Raw genomic sequence first — 21716 nt, forward strand, 5'->3', positions numbered from 1 at the left:
AACAGTCAAACTGGAAATTTGTTCTACTCTTTTCTTCTACTTTTTTTTTTAACCTATTTTTTTTCTAACTGAAAGTAGTGTCTGCAACTACAATTTCCTGGTTGGTTACTGTTTGGTTAGTTGCCTTACTATTTTGCCTAATTTACTAATATATCTAAATTTTTTTATAAAAATAAAAGGGGATTGGGGTTAAACATTCATCCAATTTAGTAAAATTTAAGCAGTATATTTCATTGGGGTCTACGTTGGAAAGTATAAAGATTTTATTTTTTAAAATATAAAATGAATTAAGGAATACCTAATTTATAATAATACTAAATATTTGGACTCATCAAAGAATTTTAGACTCATTAATACCTAATGGACAAAGCTGAAAATAAAAAAAAAGTTCATTCAGTAAGTTCTATTTAGCACTTAATGTTTTCCAGGATATATGAACACATAATATTATTAAAACATAGCCACTGCCCTTAGGAATTTAGAGTCTAGTTTAGCAGACGAGGTAGAAAAACTTAACAATGGAAATATGAGACAGGTGCTGGATAGAGGTGTATACAACATGGAGTTCGTGATGGTCAAAGGAAGGTTCCCCAAGAAGGTGCCATTGAGCTGACTCCTACAAGACTCATAAGAGCTATACAAGTGAAGATGATGGGAAAGAGTGCAGCAGCAAAGGAGGGAGCATCCCTTTAGAACGTGTCAGGAAGACTGGAGTGAGTATGGTGCCTAACAGAATTTTAAGAAGTTCAATATGGCTCTGGTGGAAGGTTTGAAGTAGGGAATGGCTAGAATGCAAAATATAAAGCTGCAAGATACGTGTGCTAGGATCTGGACTCGAAGGCCCTAAATTAGTTAGGCTCTTATAATCCAGCTAAGAAATGTTAAATCAGTGAAGATTTAGAAAACTATCTAAATCTGAGAGACATCTGAAACATCAGCATCTGTTGAAAGGACTGCATAAGGAAAGATGAATTTGGAGAATTCAAGAATGCCTCCGATCGTCCTGGCTTATTGCATAGACACTGGTGCTCTTCCAGGAGACAGGGCACAGAGGAAAGTAGGTGGTAGGGGACAGTGGGGACAGGACAATGGTGTAAGATAAGTACATTTTAGAATGTGTTGAGACAGAAGTGACAGAGATATTTATGTGGAAATGTCCCAATTTTTGAGATCTCAGAAAAGAGATATGGGCTGGAAATATGGATTTGGTAGTTACTATCATATTCAGGTTGCTGAAGCCATGAGAAGTGTACAGGATGAAAAAAATAGAGATTTGAAGATCAAGTCTTGCAGAGAAGGGAGGTGGAAGGAGGATGAGGAGTGGCAGCAAATGAACTATAGGAGGAAACCCCGCAGAAAATGGTGCCCCCGGAAACACATGAGAGACATGTAAGAAGGGTAAAGTATGAAACAGAATCAAAGACAGCGAAAGGGCAAGTGAGATGAAGACGGAAGAGTTGCCTTTATTTTTAGTAACGAGATCAGTGATGGCCTTCTCCAGGCCAGTTTCAGGGAGGTGGATTAGAAGAGGCAGAGACCGAATTGTTTAGTATATGGGAGGTGAGCCTGTAGACACTTGAGTGTGTGCAACTCCTCAGAGGATGGCTTGTGACAGAAATGAAGGACGAGAAAATTAAAGGAAAGAGAATAATTTGCTTAGGCAATTTTTTTAGTCATGTAATGCAGCACTTGACAGTTTAAAAATGATTTACCTTCACTCTCTAATATTTTCATGATTTTAATAGTAAATTTAGTTGCTTTCAAAAATAATATATACTATTAACACTGAGTTGGCTGAGCACAGGTGCTTTAGGTAAAGTCTGTCTAAAAGAATGAGAATATATTAGATATGATTGTGGTGGATGAAGTCAGATTAGGTTACTCTGGTTTCAGCTTCAGAAATCACCCCTTAAAAACATTCTTTTCTCTTTTTCCACAGTGTGAAACCCCAAGTGAATCATTTAAACCCTGTGAGGCACATCAAAACAAATTTCCTTATGCCAAGAAAGAATGCTCCATTTTGTACAGTGATGTTTTTGCTCCTTGTCACAATGTGGTAAATGAACGCTTTACTAAACTTTCCAATTTAAACAAGTACTGCTGTACCTATAATATTGAGATGAACAGGACAAATAATTTAGCTACCCATTGGCTTTTCAGGTATACTACCTAACCCTTGTTAGGAAGACAAATTTGGTAGTTTGTTTTTCTGTGGCACTGACACATTTAGTTGATTTACATTCTTCCTGACTCCATCTTATTTAACAGCGTATATAATGCTTGTTAATGATCTGTTTCAGTTTATGAAACATTTTTATGTCCATCATCAAAGCCATAAATGACTGATCAAAGCCATAAATGCTTATTTCTCTTCAGAGGACACTACCAAATGGGCATTCTTCTCCTTAACCCAAAGTATAGTTTAAAAGTATTATTAGTGACACATTTAAAATGGTTTTAGAAGCACATCCCAAGACTGAATGTAATTTATTTAGAAATTTAATTTTTAGATGTCTTTCCAACATAATAATTTTAGGTTCCAATAGAAGTTTTAAAAATACTTTAAGATATTATTAAAAACTAAGCAAAGTACATTTGTAAGTAGAACATTCTTTTAATGCCATGCTAATACGCCAGTAAAGAAACAATGAGCTTCTACAAATATTAATCTGTTGTATTGCAGATGTCGAAGTTATATTTGTTAGTCCCTTTACCTGTGTTGCTAGTTCTTTGATCTTACATTTGCCTAATAAATTCCTTTGGATGAATAGAAGTTTGAGATATTGAGAACTCTCTAGGTGGCAGTGTTAAGCTGATAATAGCAAATTTTGAAAATCTACCAGTTAGTTTTCTTTTAGAAGGTTGAATTTTAATCAGCTGTAGTTAGTACTTTTTGAAATTAATTTATCTTTCACTTCATTTTCAGATTGATGTTACTTCTTTTGCCAAAAATTGTCATGAAGACACGTGTAACTGTAACCTTGGTGGGGATTGTGAATGTTTATGCACAAGTGTAGCAGCGTATGCGTACAAGTGTTGTCAGGAAGGGGTTTCTGTTCACTGGAGATCATCTACTATTTGTTGTGAGTATCCTCTCTGGGCATCACCACTAGGTGGGAACCTTATGAAGAGATTCATATTGTCTTTTCTTAGAAGCGATACCATGGACTCATGGAAATAGAATATTTTTAAGATGAGTAAATTTTATATTCTTTTGACAATGAGATAAATTGTAGTATAGCTAAAGGATTTATAAAAGAAACTTTGAAGTAAGTTTTTCTGTTCTGTGTTAGACTGTTATGACTGTAACATTTGAACTACAAATTATTTATTTACATACCATCTTCAGAGATACTGTTTTGACTATTTCTCTTATGGCTATGAAATTCCACCGTTCTAATGATAAGAGACGTAGTTTTAAAAACATCATTTTGAATTTGCGTTCAGATTTGACTCTAAACTTTTCATTTACTTGTGTAGATAGTAAGTCATCTGATGAACAGCTTATGATTTTCACACTTTCAGTGGACATCTATAAATTGGCAGATATATTTGCCTACCTATAAACTAATCTCAGGAAACTTAATGAATTATTACGGAGCACTCTTAAAGAATCCTCTTTGCTCAGAGAAAACTCCCAAATAATGAGGTCATTCTGAGTTCTTTCACTTTGTCATTGATAAACCATACCTTGCATATATTCAGATAAGTGGTGAGATCCTTATTTAGTTTAACATTTCTTCTTTTTTCCTTTCAGCACTCGATTGTGAATATTACAATGAAGGTATGTGACATTTAACGAATATCACTCTAGTATTCTATTAAATATATCTTCAGATTCAAAGTTCTTGAACAAGTTTGCTGGGAACAAGGTATGAAGAGTTCATAATTCGGCATACAGTTAACCCTTGAACAAGGAGGGGGCTAGGGGCGCCAACCCTCTGTGCAATTGAAAATCCACGTATGGCTGTGTAGAGAGGGAAAGATGATTTTCAGGAGAAGAGGATACGGTCTGAAGGTAGGAAGTTGGGAACGTATACATTTAGGGAATGGCAATGGCAGGAAGGATGAGAGACGTAAGAAGGAAACTGAGGTAGAGCTGAGTCCCCTGGGCTGAGTCACAGGACAGTTTCCAGGACTTTCTGAATGGAGATTTAGTGGTCTTCTGATAACGCACTACCTTTGCTGGGAACCAAAAGCTGTAGTGTGGTCGTCATTAACTGCAGCTGAAGTCAGATCTGGATTAGAGTCCAGTCTCTGTCACGTATAAACACTGAGAACCTGGTTAAGTCATTTAAGTTTAATTTTTTTGTTTGTTTATTTCTATGTTTGTTGTGAGCTTAAATGAGACACTGTGTCACCTGTACTGCTGGAACAAAATAAACCCTTATTAAATGGTGCTGTTATGATAACTAAAAAAAAAAAAAAGAAAATCCATGTATGGTTTATACTCACCCTGTGTATCTGCAATTCTGCATCTTCAGATGCAACCAACCATGGATTGTGTAGTACTGTAGTATTTACTCTTGAAACAAATCTGCGTATAAGTGGACTTGCACAGTTCAAACCCATGTTGTTCAAGTGCCAACTGTATGACTCAATGAAAGCCATTGCCTTCTAAAATGTATCTAAATTTCTAAGTATTTGTGCTAAAATTTATTCCCTGTAGAATAAAAGTGTTGTAACTAAGTTCTCAGCACCTAGGAGGCTCTCAGTAGCTTCTGAATAACATGAATGAATGAATGAGTAAAGCTAGCTAATTTTTTAGGTAAGAAGGATGAAAGATATATACCAAATGCATACCTTTTACCATTATGAATAAATATGGACATTATTCACATTTTTATTATGTTGTGGAAATCAAAGAAACAAACTATAATATAGGAATTTATTTAGCCATCATTTTAGGCAAAATAGTTATTTATATCTTATCAGAATGAGAACTTATTGATTTAGTAATAATGAAAATCTCCTAGTCTCCCAAGCATTCAGATTTGCAATGGGAAGTCTAAGAGGAGGTGCTGCCTAAAGCTAAGGCATAGATGTAAGAGACAGAGAAGTATATCCTCATTGAAAATGCCAGACATGAGCAGAATTGAAGCCTGCTTTTTGTCAAACCTATTTAATGAGGAAGGCGTAGCCACTTAAACCTAATGCAGACAAATAAGATGATCCAGGGAAGTGTCCATTTTGACAGTAACTGGACAAAAACCCATGATGAGTAGGTTAGAGTAATAGTTACAGGAAAGCTGATCCATTAAAGAAAAAAACCAAACAACCAATGCAAAGTATTTTCCATGACTTATTGAGCCAGGAAGAAATCTGTCGGCTGTAAAAGTACAAAGAAAGCCAGAAAATTTTAGTAAAATAGAGATGATGAATTAAAAAGAAAATGGACATTTTAGTCTTTGGTTGTTTCTGTTATATCTTTGGAAGTTTGAAGAGGAAAAAAATCCCACATTAAAAAAATTCTGTGTTTGTTAAAGAAAATCTAAACCAAACATATTTCCCACACCACACCCACTCCACATCAATCCTTTGGATTCCATGCTTGAGATGAGACTGATTGCCTAATATTAAGCACCTAATAATAAAAATGGCTTTTGTTGTGTTAACTATACCTATATCATATAATTTAAGCTTCAAAATATGCCTGAAAGACATAACATTATTATTATCATTATTAACACTTACAAAGGAGGAAATTGAGGCATAGGTGAATTAAATAACTTGGTCAAAGTCGTTTAGCCAAAATGTGGTAAATGGAATTATAAACAATCTAAGTTCAGAACCCACGAGCTTGATCTCCATGCTACACTGCCTAGTTATGGTTAGCACATCCTACTCTAGGAATGATCACTGCACATCGTTATCATATGCTCTACACGACGTACACAGACAGCAAGTTGAGAAAACGCTCCAATAACTTCCTCGCTTAAGAATTCCTTTCTCACACAGTTCTGCTGTGAAAATCTCCATCTGTGCCTTTGTACTTTCTGGCATTCCTTCTGCAGGCCCTTGGAAACAGAAGCAGAATTTTCTATGAATATTGAATTTCTACCTCTTGCTGCTTGGTACATTTTGCTTTCTGTCAATAAGTCTGCTGCACTTCTACGGATGGTTTGTTTCCCTAATGTGTTACAAGATTCTTCAAACCAGTTCTTCTAGTTTCATTTGTGATACTGTATTGGTAGTGTTCAGAGGGTGAACACAGGGCGTTCGGCCTTCATGAGACCCACGAGAGACAGAGATTCTGTTTCCTATGATCAAAGTAATAGGGAACAGAGTCAACCTGCCAAGGAGAGGAAGAGTTGTGAAAGTAACGTGATCAAGGTAGATAATTGAAGGGGAATAAAGAATTGTGGAAGTTGTTGATAGTAATAAAAAGAAAAAAGTTTTAAATGAGTATTCTTAATTTGTTTCATCTCAAATAATTTCACAACTACTGTAAACTTACCTAGTCTTCTTTGGACATTCATAGCGGGCATTTTTCTCTGGACAGTATGTTATTAAAATACTTAAATTATTCAAAGCAAATGCAGAGATAAATAATTGTGATTCTGTAGGAGGAAAATATTTTTTAAAGTAAGAAAATTCAGAGGTTACTACTGAGATAAATTCAATAATCCTTCACACAATGACTGTCTCTAGTATCTTCATTTTTATGGCATTTGCTAAAAATATAAAGGTTCTATTGCTGTAGCGAGTTAAGACTTCAAGATCCTGCTAAAAATTGTTGTGCAAGTTTTAAGTTCAGAGTGATTTTGTTAGATCAGATATTCTTAATACTGTGCTTAAATAATAACTACAGGAAATGATTGCTTTTAGTAGACAGTGAAATTATAATTCTCCCTGCAGAAAATTAATGATAAAGTCATTGACTTTTGTCCCTCAATTGCTAGTGAAAATGCAGGAAAACAATTCAGACACAAGATGTCCATCGACTGGGAATCAATTCAGGAGCTTTCGATTTTTATACAAATGGATTTCTCAGATGACAGTTGTCTCTTCAGGTTGCTGTAGGAAGGTACTTGTGCAGTAGGGGAGAGAATATTTTGTTTAGTGGTCTATCTCCTTTCTCCTGTTCTTCTCTTGGACATCTGTGAGGGTGCTTGAAACCCACAAGCTGTAGTTGTATATGTTGTCTTCATTTTGAATTGAATCTCATGATTTACATGTTTATATACCTATTTGTACATTATTTACATATTCACACAAATCTAAACTGGTGTATATTTTCATCTTGGAAGTCTGTGTTGCTCTTGTCTTCCCTAGAAAATGAGCTAGTAGGTGGTGGAAACTAATGATATCGTTTTCTTGGGTGTTGTAGACTTCGGCTCATAGCGAAACTGTGCAGGGTATATATTTGTAACAGTGGTGGGGAGTCCATTGCTGCCAGGTTCATAACGAAATTCTTCACTGCATCTGCTCAGTTCCATCTAGGTGTGGGGGGCAGAGGTTTTCAAAGCTCCATGTGCACTCAGGGTGTCTGAGTCCCTCCTAAAACTCCTTCCCCATGGCTTAGAAGTGTCCCTAGCTGCTCAGTGGTGAAGTGTCTCAGCTTATGAGTCAGTGGATGGGACAGCACTTAAAGATTCATCCTATAATCCCTACCTTCTCCTGTTCCTCATGATGGAAATTTTGGTTCTTGCTCTCCTTCCTGTTTGGGAGACTTTGTAACCCTCTAATCCAATTATCTTCTCCCCTTCTCTTAGGCTTTGTCTTCATTCTGAAAGGGAAAAAACTCAGGTTGTGGGTTTCTTTGAATTTTGTTTCCATCCGTCATAAAAGTAGGCTGGGAGGGCTTCCCTGGTGGCGCAGTGGTTGAGAGTCTGCCTGCTGATGCAGGGGACGCGGGTTCGTGCCCCGGTCCGGGAAGATCCCACATGCCGCGGAGTGGCTGGGCCCGTGAGCCAGGGCCGCTGAGCCTGTGTGTCCGGAGCCTGTGCTCTGCAACGGGAGAGGCCACAACAGTGAGAGGCCCGCGTACAGCAAAAAAAAAAAAAGTAGGCTGGGAAAGGAAAACTGTCCTTGAGATAAAAATTGGAGAAAAGAGGAAAAGTGAAATTCACTGAGAGCAACCAGATTGTTCTTTTCTGAAACCACCTATTGCACCTATATCAGCATTTTACATAACCTACAACGTAAATATCTACATGTATCTGTAAAAGTACACAGCTAATTATGTAATTTAGATAATTCAGAAGAAACCTCAAAGTTTTATAGTACCTCACTTATTTTAAAACATTAAACGTCATAGAGATTGGGTTGAAGGTAAACTGACATTATTATCATAAAACTTAATGCATCAATTTATTTTTAATATCAGTGAATTTTTAAATTAATTTATATAGTTTTCTTTATAAGATGAAGTTTGTAGGAATACTACTTTGTTCAGGTTTGGTTCTACACTAAGTAGTTTTTTTACTATAGTATATATTTTTCACTTTATATGAAACCATTGGGTGTATGGAAATGACAGCATAAGTAAAATGACATTTGACTTCTCTGTTCAGCATCATCTTATTTTCTTCTTTATAGACATACCTCACTGATGAAATTCAGTAATCCCCAAAATAGTAAAATATTGTATGTCATGTCAGTGAATTCTGTGTTAATGTAATGCAACCTATTAAGGAGAGATGATTTTTAGAAGACTATCAAAATACCTTACCATTGATAGAACTAAGCTTACGTTTATTGAGAGTAGATTAGAGTCTTGGAATATTAGAGTGAAAGGTTACCTAGACAAACATCTTCAAATAGGTGAGAAAATTTGAGGTCTAGAAAGCTTAAGTCAATCTTTTATCCATCACCACGAGGTATACATGTACATATACATATACACATACGCAGTCATGTATATATATATTCTAAACTGCATATTCTAAATATGTATATATTCCAAATCAATATAATATATTCTTTTTGAAAAGAGTTGTTATTTTGTTACTGATGAATGTTTAAATGCTCAATAATTTTCGGAGTATTTTTTGGTATTAGAATCTATTCCATTGAAATGACAGCTTGAAATGTAAAAATCCTATGCCAACTTATAATTCTCTCATTTGCATTTAACTAGGGCTTGGAGAAGGACCATATATGCTGGCAAGTTATGGGAAGACTGGCCTTATTCTGGGGGCCAATATGACCAGTAGAAGCATTTTCTCTCTGCCAAGAAGTAGTATTCATGGCAATTTATTTTTTAATTTTATGATCACTCCAGGCCTTTACAAAGAGAAGGCATCATGTAAGTATAATTTCCAACTGAAAGTAAAAATTTAGTTTTCCATTGACCTTTTTTCATTTATTCATGCAGTAAATATTAATTGGGGAATCTAATATGTTTATGACATTTTTCTAGGTGCTCTAAAGGATTTGAAATAAAATAAGACACTGGTATACGAACTAGCTCTCTCTTTTGTATATAAAATCATTTCTTTGTTTATCTATTGGCATATATAGATGCAATTAGAAATGCAATTGTTTGGTTGAGTTTTTGGTCCCAAATGAAGCACAGCTTCAGTTTTCATAGCATTAATCACAGAACTGAATTTGAAATTTTTGAAAAATAGTCTGCTGATAATTAACATGTGAAAGATTTTCATGCCAGATTAAAATAAAAGAAAAAAAGTTGTGATTTAATATCAAGCAAGTTAAATTAAGATCATAAATCAAAGTCTAGATAGTCACTGAGATGGTCTGTTTTACTTACGTGGCCTTGTCTGTTGTGGTACCTGGCACCACATTTACTGGTTTGCCCCTGTAGATCTATACTGGTCGTATCCACTTGGCACCTGTTCTGCCTGGTGGTTAGTGTCCCCTTCTGATCCATGATGTTCAGGCTACATTGTTACTATTCTTACCCTGCTTAGAACCATGCATGGTGTGTTCTGTAAACTTAGGAAATATTTATTGGATGAATGAATCCGACTTAAGTTTCACTTATTCAGAGAAATCTCCTGATTTTCCAGTTAAAATAAATTGCTCCATTCTTGTAAAAAGAGCTCCTTTAATTCTTTTTAATCTGTGAAAACACCTATCACAGTCTAAAGTTCTAATTTATATATTAGTTATATATTTTTTCTCTTATAAAAATATCTTTTATTTTTCTTTGCATCTTCCAGTGCTCAGCAGAGGGGTTTGTAAGTTTTAGGACACAATAAATGCCTTTGGAATCGTTTATTGGATTTGAGAGAGCTCTTCATTGTATGATTTACAAAAATTAATTTTTTTAATAGAAAAATCCTAGTACATTTAAATTAAGGAATTAAGACCTAAAGAAATTAAGGTTTAAGAAATTAAATCTAAAATCTCAATGAAGAAACTTATGCCATGGGTTTTATAAATATAAGGGAAACTTTTAAAGCACATAACAAAAAAGCATGGCACTTCTCAAATGCTTTGTAGTTGTTCGTTAGCTTTCTTATCATCTCTTGGGAAATAGACAATAATGTTGAGCAAATAGTCTTTTCTTCATGCAGTAATCACTTGCAAGAACATTTGCTCATTAAAAATCCAGTGATATTGAAATGCAGCACCATGTTTAAATTGATCTGTTTCTCTATTCTCTTTTTCTTTTCTATCATCCAATTTAGCCATTTGTAGATTTTGTACATTTGAAAGTGTTAAAGCTTGCAAGTACAAATGTGTGTCCAATTAACTGTTCAACTATCTGTATGGAATTGTACATTCTGGGATCCTAAGTTGATACTTCTTTTTTTTCCCCCAAAGACATGATCAATTATTTAAAAAATGGAACTTATCAAAGACTGATTATTTTTGAAGCTGTCACTTTACGCATTGCATTAAAATACTACTTTTTCCTTTAGAGATCTTATAATTCATTTCTGAAATCTTTGAGATTGGCATTAACTATGTATGACAATTGTGCAGTTCTGTTTTTGTCAGCTTTATAAATGAATTTTATAATGCCAGTGCTGATGATCTGCCTTCTCCAGAGAACCCAGGGAGTTGTCAAACACTGCTCTGTTTTACAGCATTGACACTTGTTTCCTTGGAATCTGCTGAAAGGCCAAACTACTTTCTCTATGTCCATGATGATGACACTCTTATTCTGAAACTGTGGGAGGTGAATTCAGCCTTTCATCGGAGAGCCACATTTTTTCACCATCAGGACCTCTGGATTCCAGGTTACAGTGCTTTTGAGTTATACAGCAAGAAAGGCTTTTTCATCATATTGACAGATTCTAGTGCCAAAGCATCAAAATATGATGATTCTGAAGAATTTAAACACTTAAGTAGCTTCAGCGTAGAAGGTATGTTTCCTGGGATCTTCAAATACAGATTAAGTAGATAACTTAAATAATGACAGAATATTTATTAGGTTTTAATTTAAAAATCATTTTTAATGTGTATAATTAGTTGCATGACCTTTTATGACCTTAGTAAGTTTCTTAACCTCTCTGCCTCTCAGTTTACGCATCTGTAAAATGGGAGAAATAATAATTCCTACTTCATAGGGTTATAGTATTACATAAGTTAATGTGGTAAATTGTTTAGAATAGCCTTAAATGATGTTATTTTTATGATTGCCTCAATGATTACTTTCAGTGCTGTCTGGGCTTTGGAAACAGAACTTACCCATGTCTCCTTGTTGTCTAGTTTTGTATCTACCTTTTCCTTCATTAGAAGGCAACTTCTCGTATAGTTTGATTCTTAATGATAAAGACAATGTGTTTATCTCTGTTCTTTGAATACTACGGAGTCTGGTTCCACTGACCTCTAGAAGATTTTTCTGGTTCAGCAGAATCCTGGTCTTATTTCTAGAGATCCTTGCTGTTCTATAGCTATTGAATTTTCTAAATTTCAGAGAGGAATCCTCACTGCCTTATCCAGTGTTTAAAAGTCATGCTTTATTTTCAAAACCTAAGAGCTCGATATCTGCCTTGGGTCTCCCAAACAAATTTTTTTCATTCTAACAGACTCTTCTAAGTCAGTCTAAGAGAGCTAATCATTTGCCTTTTTTTGTTGTGGATACATTTCTATAAATCTCTTTGGATTTTAGAAAATTCAAACTGAGCTTCAAATTTTTGCCTATTGAATGGGGCTCCTGAACTCATGAGAAAAGAGTCACTGACAAGGCTTTACAACATTCTATAGAGTGAGCGTGATATTTTTACTTGAATTTACTTAAAAGTTGAATTTTGAAAGCTTTTATTTCCTCTCCAATACACAAATCTCCATTAGAACCAGACCCAGTGGCCTTACCTGAGCTTTGGACAACTGCAGCCAATGGCATCATCAGAATCTCAGAAACTCATCTTCGTGGGCTTCCCAAACCTAGGATACACTAGGGGTTTATTCTAGTCTTGGAACCAACCTTCTCTCATGCCCCATGATCCTAGTAACCCAGGTCTAATGAGTATTTTAATATTTAGATGCATAGATGCCTTCCAGAAAGCCTTATTTTCCTTCTCATACCTTGGAATTGAATTCCATATCTGAAGTCCAAGAAACATAACCTGCTTCCTGAACTTTCTCCCTTATGGAGCTCTCTCCTTCAGAGATAGTTTTGGACTGCTGCAGAAGGACTGGTCTATGATGTGGGAAGGGGAAAATATTAGCAGAGTGTGCAGGAGAAAAATCTTCAGTCAAGGAAGGTTTTTCTAACTACAAGCATGTATTATTAAAGCCTATTCGTTCATTTTTGTCATCAGATAGTACTTACCATATACGAGGCAATGAGCTAAATTCTGTGAGGAGAACAAAGATGGGGTGTTTTCCTTATGTCTGATGTCAGGCAATAAATATGTCTTTGGTCTTGCCATTTTTCCAGTTGTTTGAATTTGGCAAGTCACTTGGCTCCTCTTGGCCTCAATTCCTTCATTTATAAAATGGAGGTCATACCCACTCAACAGGATTGTTGCAAGGATCAAATAAAATTACGGACAAAAAATTATTTTGCAAAAAATAAAATTCCAAACAAGTGTATGCTATTATCATTATACATAGATCAATGAACACGCACTAAACATAAAGAAAGGAAGAAGATTTAGAATTTTCCTTGGCCTCCTGCACCTCTTGCTTTTTTAAATGTTTGGAAGACAAACTAACATTTTGATATTCAACCTGAGCATGAAATGCTTTGATCAGCAAGCAATTACAATGCTTTTTATTCCCCATAGCCCTGTCTTTTCCACAGCATTATAATCAAAGAAAGATCAAACCCTAAAGGTTTACTATCAAAAATCATTATTTTTCAAGCTGTCCATTTTTGTACACAATCTAAATTTCATTTTTCCCCAGAAATCCAGGCAGCAGTGCCTTACAGGAGGATGTGTGAATGGAGATATGAACCTTGTGCCACTCCCTGTTTTAAAACGTGTAGTGACCCTGCAGCTCTAGCATGTAAATTTCTTCCACCGTAAGTCATGTTTAACCATTCATGAACAGATTCTAGCATTAGCAGATTCTGCTGTCAGTGATTTTTTTTTAGATTAAAACAATTCTTAACAATAATTTGTTCTAGATACTCATTCACGAATTTATTTTGTTTTATTCAAGCAGTAGTTATTGAGGGTCTGCTATATGCCAGCAATTCTTCTAGCTGTTAGGGATACAGTATTGAACAAAGTATTTACCTTTCCGCAGCTTAAACATTTTGTTGCATTGAGGCAGAGAATAAAAAATAAAAATGTAAATATATAATGCAATATATTGTTAGACGGACTTATGTATTCTGGAGAAAAATAAAGGAAGGTAAGGGAAACAGGGAGCATAAGGCAGGTGTGTGTGTGTGTTTGCTCATTAATGTAGGGTGGTCAGGGAAGAATAGGCTGACAAGGTGACATCTAGTAAGAGATGTGAAGGAAGTGAGGGAACTAGCCATGTGGATATCTGGGGAAAGAGCCTTTCAATCTGAGAATTGTGTAAACGTCCTGAGATGGGAATGTGTTTGGTGTGCTTGAGGATGAGCAAGGAGGCCAGTTAATTGGAGCAAAGTGAACAAAATTGAGAGGTAGGAGAAGAGAGCAGAGAATCATAGTGGTGGGTGAATCATACAGGGCCTTGTAGCCTGTTGTGAGGACTCTTTTTTTTTTTTTTTTTTTTTTTTTTTTGCGGTACGCGGGCCTCTCACTGTTGTGGCCTCTCCCGTTGTGGAGCACAGGCTCCGGATGCGCAGGCTCAGCAGCCATGGCTCACGGGCCCAGCTGCTCCGCGGCATATGGGATCCTCCCGGACCGGGGCACGAACCCGCATCCCCTGCATCGGCAGGCGGACTCTCAGCCACTGCGCCACCAGGGAAGCCCTGAGGACTCTTTTTCTCTGAGTAACGTCCTGGTGTATTTTGGGCAGAGGAGTGACAGGATCTTTTAAAATGTTTACACTGGCCGTTGCACTGACTTTTGGTGAGGGGAAGAACAGGGCAGGACTGGGCAGTAATACAGACAGGACAGGGATTTGACTAGGTTGGTAGCCCTGGAGGTTATGTGGGAAGTGAACAGATTCTGGGTATATTTTGAACTTAGGGCCATAAGGGATGCTGATAGAGTCAACGTCAGTTATGAGAGAAAGAGGAGTTAAGGACTCCAGTTCAGGGCTCAGCATTTTGTAGGTTTCAGAATCATATGAAATCGCCATTTTTGTGGTCAAAACTGGTCAAATATCAACAGACTCGAATGATTTTAATTTAACGGAAGGGCTGAGTTGCCATTTACTAAGATAAGGAAGATGTTAGGAGGAGCAGTTTGGAGGAAAAGCGAGGAATTTGGTTTTGAGGATTTTAAATTTCAAACTGAAAATTGTTCGTTGGATTTGGTGATCTGGAGAATAATAGGAAGAGGCAAAATGGAGATAAGCAATGTAAGAGCTTTTTTTTTTTTTTAAGGAGTTTTGTTTTAAAGGAGAACAGAGAAATGCAACAGTAGTAGGAGGGAATATTTTTAAATGAGTCATTTTCTATTAGTCATTTCTGAGCTTCTGCTCTACGACAAACACTGGCACTAGAAAAGGTTCTGGCATATGAGTAAATGAGGTGTAACCCTTATTTCAAGGAGCTCACAGTCTTTAGGAAGAAGACAGGAACAATAGCAGGTAATTGACAATACAGGGGAAAGAGGGCTAGAGGAATAACCACCACAGCGACTAGCACGTTGAAGTATTTACAGCATGACACACTGTGCTAAGTGCCGTGCAATGGGTAACCTCATTATTCCCATTTTCAGAAGAGAAAACAAACCGAGGCACAGAGAAGTTAAGCAGCTTGCCTCAGACCACGCAGTTTGCAGGCAGCAGAGCCAGAGTTTGAACAACTACATCCTGTTGGGTAACAGGTGCTATGGGAACAGAGAGAAGGAAATGATATTTCTGTTTATTTTCTTAAAAATAAAAACAACCAGTTCTTTCTGAAAAGAAGTCTTCACCATTCACTTGGACCCCCCACATTCACAAACCTATTTCCTGTCTCTTCTGGGAGCCATCAGGAGGAGGGGAAAGAACAGGGGCCCCATAGGAAGGAGAGCACGTGGGGGAGGAAGGAAGAAAGAGAGGGGCAAGGCCAGCCCTGGCACTGGGGAGGAAATGGAGCTGTATTTTGAAGCGGCATTTGGCTAGTTTATTTCTTGTGGCATACCCAGTCTCCAGGGTGGTTGAACCCAGATCTTCAGTGCTTCCATTGTTTGGTCTGTAGCTCCCCCGAAGCTTCTTTTTTGGTATAGTTAGAACGCAGAGAAGAGACTAGGCATGAAACTTCACCCCTGCCAAACTGTTTTTCATCTCTGTCTTCACCACTGTTTCCTTTCTACTTCTTCCGGTTCCCTGGGCTGAGGCACCTCATTATGGCTGCCCCTGGTACTTGCAGTCCTGAGGGGAGACTCAGGTACTGAGCTGGCGTGTCAACATAGCCCTGCACGCCTCCTTCAAGTCCCCAGCAGAACCACCCTGCTTGTTCTAGATGATTTCAGTTTCTGGCACATGGCAAGTGTTGAAAATAAAAATATCTAGTGGAAATGAGAACTTTGATGAGAAAAGATGCCAACTAGCATACCACAGAGCCCATATGTGAGTAGAGCCATCCCTATTAACATAATATACCTATTATAAGAACTCTTCTACATCTGAGGCATATTTATCAGTCAGAAGTTGACTAGATTACCAGTTGTATGACAAAATAAAGAGGACCCTGCTGTGTGCAACCATGATGACATTTTAAAGGAACAAGTTACTGGGTTTTGGAAGATGATTTTAAAACAGTAGCTCTGGTTTTGACTTGCATAAAGCAACTGCAGAATAATTGAGTTGCATAAAAAATGATGTTTATTTAATGTGAGGATAATCAACTGGCTCTAGCGTTTTCAGTAATCTAGTAACTTTTTCTTTTTTGCTTGACAGAGTTTAGAGTAGGATAGGAATATCATATACTGGTTAAAATTTTATTATTTAAGTTCACTTTATGAAATAAATGATTGGTCTTATAAGCTGAGCTGTTAATGTTTTTAAAAAAATTTGTGAAGGAAGTATCCAAGAGATGGCCAAAGGGTCTTCTGTTAAAAGAAATTAGCTTTTCTTGGTTTTGGATTTCCTTCCATGAACGAGTGCCCTCTGGTGGCAACACGTGCCCCTAGTGTCAAGTTAGTTCATTTCCACACTGAATTGGAAAGGGGCTGTATTTTTGGTCCAAATTTTTTACTTCATAGATAAGGCAAATGGAAATGTTTTAAAATATTAAAAATAGTATCATAGCCTGCTGGTGTATTTGAGAGGCAGACAAGCAAGCCTTTTTTAAACTATATGTACCGTAATTCTCTCTAGCAGGTATGAATCTAATAATTGGCTGTACATGAAGGATATATTTCTCTTGAATCAGAATAAATTGGACTCTGAGCCCCAACTGGACGAGAAGGAAGACTTTACCTCAGTCATTATCTTGGCTTCATTCCCTTAGAGGATAAGCATTCAGGATGGTCCTGCCTGTTTTTGGCCCCCGATTCCCAAGCCCATGCTTCTTGAAATGTGGGCCTCCTGATTTCATGTGCCACACACAAGACCAGACGTTTTGGGGCTTGAAATTCAGTCTCTTTAGGCTCATCTACAACCACCTCCTCCCAGAGCACGGCCACTGTTTGGGGCACAGGCCCCGAGGCTCTTGAGAACTGCAGCCTCTGCCAACCCCCTTCCCTGTTCTCAGAGAAGAGTAACCATGTCCCACCTCCATCTCTGCCACCCAGAGATGTCTAATTACTTTTCAATGACTTCAGGGCTTAATAATAAGCAGGGAGAGCCCCTGAACATTCTGTTTTTGTTCTACCAACATCGTTATGGATATTCAAAGAGTGTGTCTCTCTGCTTATATGTGGGGGAGTATAGGAAAGTAACAGTATGATGAACATAGAGTAAAATCACAGTTATAGAACACAGCCTTAGTGTGTCCCAAACATAAGTGTATGTTTTGAGTATTCTGTGTTCAGATTCTGCCTCAGTCATGAATATTTCTTTATCATCCACTAGCTTGTGATTTCGTACGATGAGGTGTGATGGGATAATAGCAAGCAGAGCACCGCTTAGTGCTTGACAAGGAGAATAGAAGAAGTTTAGGCAAACTGTATCTTAGTTTCCTACATTAAATGTAATATATGTTTATATTAAAATTGTTTTCTTACTTTAATTTTTTTTCATTGAAAGGGTTGAAGGATGCTTGCCCTACTGCCCTAAAAGTATGATCCTTGATGAAGTCACTCTCAAATGTGTTTACCCAGAAGACTGTAAGTGTGAACCTTACTTCACTTCTTCTAAAAAGGAAAATACTTGAATATTTTTTATATGATGGCAAGTGATTATAAACAGAAGCTTTAGACAGACAGTAAACTTTCATGAGATTCTTATTCATTGTCCTTTTCAAAGTTTTTGGATTCTGAATTACTTTCTAAACCATGTAAGTCTTTGCTCTCACATTCCTCCTGCATCCTCTCTCCCAGAGTATTTTCCTTAAAGCTAAACATCCTTATATGAACTATGTGGGCTTCACTTTAAGCAAAACAGATTAAAGAAGAGTATCTCTGCTTCTTTGTAGGCATACCTCTGATTCCCACGGAACCAGCATTAATTTCTCCAGGTAAGCCATCTCTACCCGTGTTTGCAAGTATCGCTACAACTTTAGACACTGAACGTAGCATGATGTAATTTAAATCTTGGCACTCCTAAACAGCTGCCGGTGTCAGTACCATCGCATCCGCGAGGGAACCCAGGAGTCACTGTGGTCTCACTAAGTAGCTGTTCACTGGATCCACAGGCCACATTTTCAGAAGGGCTTCTACACTTGGTCCACCTCTGTCCCATTTCAGTTAGTACAGATAATAAGAACTTCCCTCACATTTTTGCCTAGAATTTAGCTTTTGCTAAATCCTGATTAAATTTTCACAGTGACTAAGTTGACGCTGAAGAGACCTTAAGGCAAATGAAGTCATCCTTTAAGCACTTTTATTCTCATTCCTGTGTTCTCTCCCAGCCTCTGGAGGAGGCATTCTGGGCTCAAACCCTCACTTCGCTCCCTCACTGTGAAACTTGCCTCAGGAAAGGATTGAATAAATCCACTCACAGTGAGGCTTGACAAACCTAATGTATTCTATATCCTGGGGTTATAATTTAGAAAAATTCAGATATTTATTCTTTAAATATGTTTGACAAGCTTTCATTGAGTGTCAACACTGCCAGGTACTGTCCTGACACTGGGGGTGGGGAGGGGGGAGGAAGGGAGAATGGTGAACAAGTCACAGCTCCAACCCTAAAACAGCGAGTAGTCCATAGGCTGTCGTGATATTACAGTAGGAGTAAGTCCAAGCGGTAAGCAGGAGGGGTCTTATGCTGGACGTGTGGTCTCAGTTGGGTAACAGAAGGTCAGAGGTGGACAGCTAGGAGAAGGAGGAAGTGTGTGCACGTGCAAAGGCCTGCAGCCGAGAGGGAACCTGTCACACAGAGGGGCTTCAAGCAGGTCATCGCACCTTGAGAGTGTGGTGTGGGGGAATTGTGCCAAGAGATGGTGTGGAAGAGATGTTTAGAGGCCAGATCACAAACAGCCCATGACAGGAAAGTTGTTGGGTTTGTGTTTTTTTCTGAAGGCCATGGCGAATCACTGGAGGATTTTAATAAGTCCTGTGACATCTTCCAAATAATAGTCTCACTACCACCATCGCTGTTACTACTCTTCTTTTTTTTAAAATTATGATATTTATTTTTTTATTTTTCACACACACACACACACACTGTATTTTATTTTTACAAGAGATAAATAGACTGACACCAAGCATTGTAAATGCGTGACCACAACAAAAGCAACAGTGACTGCAATTACCAAACACGAATCACACTCACACTATGTCGTAATATTGACATTCAGTCCAGGAATCCTCCACTGTAACAGCTCCTTTACTTTGCAGTGAAAATTGATTTGTATAGCTTTTGCCTCTGAGTCCTTGTGGGATTTTTTTTTTATTTTATTCAAACAGAAAGTCACAAAGATTATAATCATCCTCACCAGTTCACTCAGTCCCATGTTATTAATTTTTTTTCCATCTTGATCTTTTGTTAGCCCTTTTATGAATTCATCAGTTTTCTGTTAGAGTTCTGAAAATGCTTATTCATTCAGTTCAGCAGTATAGTCAGTTACCAGAAACCTGTACTTGTCAGAGTCTCTTCCATGAATTCCTTGAAGATGAAACCCTTTTATAGGAACATTTTTGCAAAAGCATCAGAGTACACCCAGAACTGTCTGTAAATGACAAAAGACTTAAAAATGACCATGGTTAAAGATTTGATGAAAGTTCATAATAATGCAATTGACAAGGAAATTTAGTTATTTCTGAGATATACATTTTAAAGTATTAACTAGAATTATGACTTATAACATTATACCAGAACATATAAGATTTTTAGAAATTTCATGTAATGTCTGAATCATTTATATTAACATATTTCCATACAAATAACCCAAAGAAAGTTTAGTATTTGTTGTTTCTTTTTGTTTGTTTGTTTTTTTATACAGCAGCTTCTTATTAGTCATCAATCTTTTTTTTTTTTTTTTTGCGGTACACGGGCCTCTCACTGTTGTGGCCTCTCCCGTTGCGGAGCACAGGCTCTGGACGCACAGGCTCAGCGGCCATGGCTCACGGGCCCAGCCGCTTCATGGCATGTGGGATCTTCCCGGGCCAGGGCATGAACCCGTGTCCCCTACATCGGCAGGCGGACTCTCAACCACTGCACCACCAGGGAAGCCCCTGAGGGTTGTCTTTTCATCTTGTTTATGGTTTCCTTTGCTGTGCAAAAGCTTTTAAGTTTCATTAGGTCTCATTTGTTTATTTTTGTTTTTATTTCCATTACTCTAGGAGGTGGATCAAAAAAGATCTTGCTATAATTTATGTCAAAGTGTGTTCTTCCTATGTTTTCCTCTAAGAGTTTTATAGTGTCCGGTCTTACATTTAGGTCTCGAATCCATTTTGAGTTTATTTCTGTGTATGGTGTTACGGAGTGTTCTAATTTCATTCCTTTTTTAAAATTATTTATTTATTTTACTTATTTTTGGCTGCATTGGGTCTTCGTTGGTGTGTGCGGGCCTTCTCTAGTTGTGGAGATTGTGGGCTACTCTTCGTTGCGGTGCACATGCTTATTGTGGTGGCTTCTCTTGTTGCGGATCACGGGCTCCAGGCTCACGGGCTTCAGTAGTTGTGGCACATTGGCTCAGCAGTCGCGGCACACAGGCCCGGCTGCTCCGCGGCATGTGGGATCTTCCTGGAACAGGGCTCAAACCCGTGTCTCCTGCACCAGCAGGCAGATTCTTAACCACTGCGCCACCAAGGAAGCCACTCTAATTTCATTCTTTTACATGTAGCTGTCCAGTTTTCCCAGCACCACTTATTGAAAAGACTGTCTTTTCTCCATTGTATATCCTTGCCTCCTTTGTCATAGATTAGTTGACCATAGGTGCGTGGGTTTATCTCTGGGCTTTCTATCTTGTTCCACTGATCTATGTTTCTATTTTTGTGCCAGTACCATATTGTCTTGATTACTGTAGCTTTGTAGTATAGTCTGAAGCCAGGGAGTCTGATTCCTCCAGCTCCATTTTTTTTTCCCTCAAGCTTGCTTTGGCTATTCGGGGTCTTTTGTGTCTCCATATAAATTTTAAGATTTTTTTGTTCTAGTTCTGTAAAAAATGCCATTGGTAATTTGATAGGGATTGCATTGAACCTGTAGATTGCTTTGGGTAGTTTAGTCATTTTCACAATATTGATTCTTCCAATCCAAGAACATGGTATATCTCTCCATCTGTTGGTATCATCTTTAATTTCTTTCATCAGTGTCTTATAGTTTTCTGCATACAGGTCTTTTGTCTCCTTCGGTAGGTTTATTCCTAGGTATTTTATTCTTTTTGTTGCAATGGTTAATGGGAGTGTTTCCATAATTTCTCTTTCAGATTTTTCATCATTAGTGTAGAGGAATGCAAGAGATTTCTATGCAGTAAGTTTGTATCCTGCTACTTTACCAAATTCATTGATTAGGTCTAGTAGTTTTCTGGTGGCATCTTTAGGATTCTGTTTGTATAGTATCATGTCATCTGCAAACAGTGACAGTTTTACTTCTGCTTCTCCAATCTGTATTCCTTTTATTTCTTTTTCTTCTGTGACTGCTGTGGCTAGGACTTCCAAAACTATGTTGAATAATAGTGGTGAGAGTGGACATCTTTGTCTTGTTCCTGATCTTAGAGG

At 37.5% G+C, this 21716-nt stretch overlaps 1 protein-coding gene across 1 annotated transcript in view; it reads left to right on the forward strand.

The window, feature by feature from the left end:
* OTOGL (otogelin like) overlaps nt 1-21716 on the forward strand; it is a gene marked incomplete at both ends in the record, with an annotated part of 143984 nt that overhangs the window by 82039 nt on the left and 40229 nt on the right. Inside the window, 8 exons of the mRNA XM_082636305.1 lie at nt 1940-2056; nt 2927-3083; nt 3758-3784; nt 9083-9250; nt 11001-11279; nt 13270-13387; nt 17644-17723; nt 18032-18100. Coding sequence (XP_082492431.1) covers nt 1940-2056; nt 2927-3083; nt 3758-3784; nt 9083-9250; nt 11001-11279; nt 13270-13387; nt 17644-17723; nt 18032-18100 — 1015 coding nt within the window. The remainder of the gene's footprint in view (nt 1-1939; nt 2057-2926; nt 3084-3757; nt 3785-9082; nt 9251-11000; nt 11280-13269; nt 13388-17643; nt 17724-18031; nt 18101-21716) is intronic.

This window comes from Mesoplodon mirus (genome assembly GCF_964341445.2).
Source record: "Mesoplodon mirus genome assembly, chromosome: 11".
Taxonomy (NCBI): domain Eukaryota; kingdom Metazoa; phylum Chordata; class Mammalia; order Artiodactyla; family Ziphiidae; genus Mesoplodon; species Mesoplodon mirus.